Source organism: Vombatus ursinus, unplaced genomic scaffold, assembly GCF_900497805.2.
Source record: "Vombatus ursinus unplaced genomic scaffold, bare-nosed wombat genome assembly UNPS02014810.1, whole genome shotgun sequence".
Lineage (NCBI taxonomy): Eukaryota > Metazoa > Chordata > Mammalia > Diprotodontia > Vombatidae > Vombatus > Vombatus ursinus.
In genome coordinates, this window is record NW_020954588.1 from 13,860,367 (window position 1) to 13,867,717 (window position 7,351).

The 7,351-nt window shown below is 40.1% G+C and overlaps 1 protein-coding gene across 1 annotated transcript in view; it reads left to right on the plus strand.

Moving 5' to 3' along the window:
- The window catches only part of LOC114053169 (fructose-bisphosphate aldolase A-like), a 39,733-nt gene that overhangs the window by 23,205 nt on the left and 9,177 nt on the right, over positions 1–7,351 (plus strand). Inside the window, exon 4 of the mRNA XM_027876066.1 lies at positions 6,979–7,086. Coding sequence (XP_027731867.1) covers positions 6,979–7,086 — 108 coding nt within the window. The remainder of the gene's footprint in view (positions 1–6,978; positions 7,087–7,351) is intronic.

Consider the following 7,351-nt stretch of genomic DNA (forward strand, 5'->3'; position numbering starts at 1 on the left):
CTCTCTCTCTCTCTCTCTCTCTCTCTCTCTCTCTCTCTCTCTCTCTCCCTCTCTCCCTCTGTCTCTCTGCCTCTCTTTCTCCCCCTTTCTCTCTCTCTCCCTTTCCCTCTCTGTCTCTGTCTCTCACTTTTTCGTTCCCTTTCTCTCTCTCTCTCTGTCTCTATCTCTTTGTTTCTCTTTCTCCCCATTTCTCTCTCTCCCTTTCTCTGTCTCTCTATATCTCTTTCCTTCTTTATTTCTCTCCCTTTCTCTGTCTTTCTCTCTGTCTATGTCTCTCTCTATGTCTCTCTCTGTCTCTGTCTCTCTGTGTGTCTCTCTCTCTGTGTCTGTGTGTGTGTGTGTGTCTCTCCCTCTCTCTCTCTTTCTCATCCTCAGTTTTCTCATCTGTAAAAGGGAACTAATAATATTATCTTCCTCTCAGTTGTTGGGAAGCTCCAATGAAATAACTTAATATAAAGAATACACTTTGGAAACCTTAAGTAAAGCCCTGCAGAAATGTCAGCTGTTATTTTTACCCCATTGTTTTACCCCAACTGGCATGTTACAAATTCTCCAAGGGGAAACTGACCAGAGCTGCAATTTCTTTTCAGTCAGCCCCAAAGCCATCTACCCCAGGGCTATATCTTAGAAGTCCATGGGGATGGTGGTTATAAACTGTGACAGTGCCTCTACTGAGATGTCTGCATCATTTGGGATTTATTACAACATGCTTTTCCTCCTATGAGTCACAACCGTATCAAGGGGATGGCTACTGTCATCTTCATTTTGAAATTTGAAAGTTGATCTGTAAAAAAGTCAAATAGCATTTCCAAGGTCACACTGAGTGCTGATGAAAGCCTTACTTGGGTGTTCATCACCTCTGAGCCATGATCTGGGTGCAGGATATGGAACAGATGAGAAAAAGCCTTGAAAATATATTACAGAAAGCTAAACCCAGGTCATCTGAAAACCAAACCCTGCCACAAACCACAATACTAAATCTGTAGGTTTGGTGGATTTGCCTCTACTAATAAGTGATACATCATCCTTAGTATTTAATCCTGGGGTGATGAAAAGGGGTGAAAGACTGACAACTGATGCAGGAAGGGATAGAAGAAATTAAAATCCTGGGGCAGCCAGATAGTGTAGTGAATAGAGCACCAGCCCTGGAGTCAGGAGGACCTGAGTTCAAATCTGGCCTCAGACACATGACACTTACTAGCTGTGTGACCCTGGGCAAGTCACTTAATCCATTGCCTAGCCCCGCCCCCCAAAAAGCCCACCAGAAAAAAAAAATAAAAGAAATTCAAGCCCATTCTGCTATATTCCCTAACTACCAGCCAACATTTCTTTTCTATTTTACAGGATCCTATGACCCTGGACAAGTCACTTAACCCTGTTTGCCTCAGTTTCCTCTTCTGTAAAATGAGCTGAAGAAGGAAATGGCAAACCACGCCAGCATCTTTGCCAAGAAAACCCCAAATGAGGTCATGAAGAGTTGGAGATGACTGAATAAAAACAAATAGATTTAGACCAAGCAGTCAAGTTAACACATCTACTGGCAGGTGAGAATTAAGTCTAGGTCCTCTGACTCCAAATCTAGGGGGGATTCCACTCTCTCACATTGACTTTATGGCATGCCAGTTTAATGCCAAGATTCTGTTATGTGATGTAGTGGGAAGGACCCCTGAATTTAGGATAGGAAAGCTGGGCACCATTCCTGACTCTGATACTTACTAGCAGTGTGACTTTGGATTGGTCACTTAATCTCACTAATCTTTGATCTCCATAACTATTTCTCTGTCTACTCCCCAGTATCTTCCTTTGGGGAAGGGTAAGTGGGGGGGCAGCAATGGAGGGGAGAAGCTGAGGAAGGGATCTCTCCCCCAACCAGGACTCAGAATAGCAACACCTTGGAAGCATGTGGCTGTGGTAGACACATGCTTCCACACAACCAGAGATGAGACGTCAAGGTCACCGCTCCTGAATCCAAACTCCTACTTAGCGGCACCAGGCTCCTGGAATTTAACCTTCTAGCCACTGAAGGGACATTCTCTGGGCAGCTCTAGCTTTGGTAGTTGACTCATAGTGACCCCAGCTTTGAGAGTTCTGTGTTGCAAAAGCTCTGGATCTTCCAGGGAGAGAAAAAGGATTCTTGAAGCAGGCTGCTACTTGGAGAAATAAGATAGAACTAGTGGTATGCTGGCAAATGATTAACAACCAGGTATCATATATATGTGTGTGTGTGTGTGTGTGTGTGTGTGTATGCACACACATATATACATATACATATGCACGCATACATATATGTGTATGTATGTACATGTATATTATGTGCATGTGTATCTGTGTGTATGTATATATTTATATAAGTATAGTCCATATATTTATATAGAAATCATATTTATATAAATATGCCCTTTATATTTATATAAATATAGTTTCTATATATTTATATGTAGTTTTTATACATTTATATGTATAAATTAAATTTATATGTAGTTGTTTACATTTATATAAATTATATCAATATAAATATAGTTTCTATATATTTATATGTAGAAATTATATTCATATAAATATAGTTGCTTTATATATAAATTATATTAATATATAGTTCTGTATTTATATATTGTATGTAAATTATTAATACATAATTATATGATATGTGTATGTATTATATCTATATATGTACAGTGGACTCTTCTAAGTTCAATCTGTATTGTTAGCATTTTCTCCATTCCTTTCTTAAGCCCAGGCAAACATTAAACAAAATCTCAAGCCCTGATTTGTAGTGATATTCGATTTCTGAGGTGTAAATTTAGCTCACGCTGAAAATTTAACAACCAACTTTCTCTCCTTTGCTCTGGCACCTCCCTGGTACGGCTCAGATTTTCAACCAAGCCTGGGTCATTTTTCACGGCACTCTCTTAATTGGTGGAGAAAAAGCTCTCAAAGTAATGGCATCCCTCAAACAGACACACCGTGCTAAGCCATTCTCCTCGCCAGCAATTAGAAGAGCCTCATGAAAAGTGTTCCAGGATTGGCAGAAAACCCAGGTTATAAAGGGAAAAGTTGTCATGGGCCTGGTGTGCAGCTCATCACTTACAGAACAAAGCTAGCAAGTTAAACAGACAGTATGGATCCAATAAGAATGGCCTGCTTATTTAGCAACTCTCAAAATATGTTTCCATTTTGGGGGCCAGGGGATAGTCTAAACCTCAGGGTGATACAATTCTTGAAGAGACTTTGTAGGATGCTAAAGGAAAGAAAGAGTCCCCGCAATAAGGAATGGTACCAAAATTAGGGTTCTTTCCAGGAGGAAGCTAATGGTTTATTTGCATGCTTATGATTCCATATTTGTTCATGGTTCCTATGATTCTTTATCATTTTATTCATTTCCTGCCATAGGGGAAATAAAATTTGTCCTATGCTCATGCCCATGTTGTACATGGAGAGTTTGTGAAGGGACTGGGGATTGTTTGGGAAAACCTTAACATCAGCCATAACCAAGATATATATTTAGAGAGTTTTCTAGAGAACTTTACTCACCTAGTCACGTCCCAGGCATCAACCCGAGTCCATGTGAGTGCTGACCCAAGAGTGGCCCTGGGCCTCGTGCACATTTTGTTTCCCCCCATGGACTGTAAGCTCCTTAAGGTAAGTAATCATTTTCTTTTTAGTCTCTGTGTAACTGATAATTGAGACCAACTTCCCTGTAGGTAGTCTAGATGCATAGACTTCCAGGAAACTGCTGTGTGCAAGGAGAATCTTGGAGATTTCAAAGGTTAAAGAGGACTAGTGTACACTTTGGATGGAAAGAAAGAGAAAAGTTCCAGCAGACGTTATGCAATGTGAAGCCACAGACTAGAATCTGGGCAGTGCAAATTTGGCTCCAAAAACAACAACCTCCTCTTAGAAAAAACTCTAATAGATGTGACTAAATGGAGTGAAACTCGACCCATAGCCTCTCTCAGAGACCTAAAAAAGCTAGTGAAATGACAACCCACCGCCACCACCACCCCCATAATGCCATCCTTCTTTGAACCTTCTCTGACTACAGGTGGCAGAGATTTACTTCTTAATTTCTCTATGTTAAGATATTCCAAATTTGTGATTTTTTTAAAATATAAAACTATAACTGATCATAACATTTTTGCGATATGTGTTTATACTTAATTGAGAATAGGGGTTCTAGAACAGAAGAGATAAGTGAAAGGCTTGGGGTTAGTCCGGAAGAAAAGACAGAGGTCAAACCTCTATCCCTAAAATGCTAGGTTTTTGTGTTTGTTTGTTTTTAATCCTAGCTTGAAGGCTCTCAGCTAGGAGAGAGAACCTTATTACTTTGGTTATTAGTAATTTTTATAAGCTTCTCAAAAGCAGAATTTAAACTAGTTTTAAGGTTTGTCTTGTGCCCTGCCAGCTAAAAACCTGAGCCAAGTATCATGATGAGGGGAAGATAGGTATGTGTGAACCATATTGTGTATCCCTATTGTTTTCTCCCCAAGCAATTAGGGAAATAACGGAGGAGTAAGTGAGAGAAAAAGGACATTGTCCCAGAAAAGAGTGGTCATGCCCAAAATTCCAAAGGTGGGACTCATCAGGAGTGGGTTTTCCTTTTTGTTTCTGCTTTGCACTTCCAAACCCGGCCAGACAGCACCACCAAGGGGTTACATATATATCTCTGGTTGGTTAGTTGTTGTCCTTTGTTCTTGAAGAGGACATCACTATGCTAGAGTCAAGTTTCAGTGTGTCCAAATGTGGCTGATCAAACCAATACGAGCTTGGAATGCTCCACCACAGGCCGGACACAAATAGTCCACGTGAATATTTAGGGTGGATTCTCCAAATTTGTGCATCCTGCATTTCCCTTGATCTGTTTCAATTCTGCTCATAGAGCATAACACCATTTCTGATGCGGGCATGCCATGCTGAGTGGTCCTGTGCCAGTCTCTCCCATGTCACATAATCAATTCCTAAGTTCTTAAGAGAGACCTTGAGAGTGTCCTTGTATCGCTTCTCCTGACCACCATGTGATCTCTAGCACCTACCTCATTGGCTTTGAACATAATTGGTGCTTAATGAATGCTTATTGAATGACTGATTGTTTACTTATATATAGAATAAAGATAACAATCTTTGTACTTCTTGTCTCACAGGATCCTCAGTGTACACCTAGGCCCTGATTAGTGGAAATAAGAATTCCCTGAAGAGGTAGAATGTATTCAAATCTGCAGATTTGAAGTTATAATTATGTAACATATGGCCATTGGTGCTAGCCCATTGGAAATATTTGGTGTAAATTCAAATAATGAGACCCCTTCAGGGTATTGTGATGCAGAATAATCAAGACCTAATTGCAATTATCACATGAAAAGCTACAATTATAGAACTTTGTAAATCGTAAAGTACCATACTAAAGTGAATTATTTTTATTCCTAAATAGAGTCAACTTTGCAAAGAGAATAGAGATTGAACTTAGAGTTATAAAATCACGGCTTTAGAACAGGAAAGGATCTGAGGATACATAGATACCAACTGGAAAACATGTTTGAATCTAGCCCTTTGACTCCAAAGCCAGTGGTCTTCCCTTTTGTCCTCAGCCCTCCTCTAATTTTGCATCTTGCCTAATTATCTACCAGTCATTTGCCTCCTCTGATCCCCAATATCCTTTTCTGTAAAATGGAGTTTAATGATACCTTGTACGATCTGTCCTAAGGGGTGGCTATGATTTTTTAGGGGAGGTAAGAAACTTCTTTTGTGGAAACTCTTTTTTTTTGCCCACTGCAGATCAGAATTCAACCAGCTTCAACCTCTCCAGGGGCAGGGATAATGGGCCAGTGTCACCACATCCTGTTTAAACTACATCTTTGAGAAGGCAGAAGACATAACTGTAAACCAATATCCATACCATGGTTTTTGTTAAGTGCTGGATGGGATGCAGAAGCATGATCTCAAACTTATTTCCTTTGGAGATCCCAAGGAGCAGTGAGAAAAGTGCTGAATTCGGATCGTTCAAATCAGGTTTTGATTCTGTTATTCACACCTGTACGACCTTGGACAAATCACTTAACCTCCCTAGGACTCAGACCTTCATGTGTAAGAATCAAAGAGGTTTCCATTTCTGTTCACTGACCATGATTATGCTTTAAAGTAAGCACCAAAAATCTAACCAGTGTGAACTCAACATTCCTTCCTACTCACCCAGCAAAAATTCTTCCCAACACTTAAAGAAGTGAGCAAATGGTAATTTGTGAGAACAGATGAGAACTAAAGGCAGGGGGTTGGACTCTTTCCTTTACTGGAAGTCTCTAAAACCATATGAAGATATGGTTAAGCAGACTGCTCCTTGCAGTATGACATATCTAAAAGGGCGCAGGAGTGGTTCTTTCTCACTTGGAAAGCAAATTAATATTTAGCATCCTCACACAAATTGGATCTGCCATCAGCTACCCTTGTTCATTCCAGACACTCACTTATTTCCATGAGGATGTGGTTCATTTGCTCACATATTGGAAAAAAATGGGCAGCTTCCCATGGCAAATGTTATCATAAAAAGAGCTAGAGAGATGCCACCACCGAGCCCTGGACCCCAGAGCAGAGCTGGGCCTTCAAGAAGGCTTCATTAGTCATAAGATCATCTAGAGAAATATCAACAGCCTCCTTTAAACCAAATATTCTCAACCTTTTTGTGTGGCATGGGTCCCCTTTTGCAGGCTGATGAAGTCTATGGACCCTTCCTCTCAGAATAAACCATAATAATATATAACATAAATAATATAGAATAAATAAATAATGAAAACACAAAATATGTAGATTTACAAAAGATGCTCATTATATTGAAATACAATCAGCATTTTTTTTAGTTCACAGATACCAAATTAAGAACTCCCGTTGATTTAACTCAAATGGCCTTTAATAATAACAAAGTTCATTCTTTCATATCTACTTGTTGAGTTTTCTTTTTTAATTGTTTGTGTTTTTTATTTTTTCCCCAAGGTCCTAAGCCCCATGACTTTGCCAGCATGGGAGAGTTCATTGTCTTTCTGGGCGCAGCCGCTCGAGTGATCCCCACCCCAAAGATGCGTTGGCGCCCACTGCAGCAGAGTTTGTTAGAGAATGAGTTTTCTAGATTGAGGAGATGTTGGAAGGAATTATTAAATTCAGCTGAGCATTCTTTCTGGCAATGGGAACAAGGCAGCCCAGTTTGAACAATCATAGTTTACAGAAGAGAGGAGAGAAGAGGGTCAGCCCAGGAACCTGACTCCTCTTAGTCTGGTAACAGCACAAGAAGGGTTGCTTTGTTTGGCAGCATCTCAGAGCCTACACACACACACACACACACACACACACACACACACACACACACACA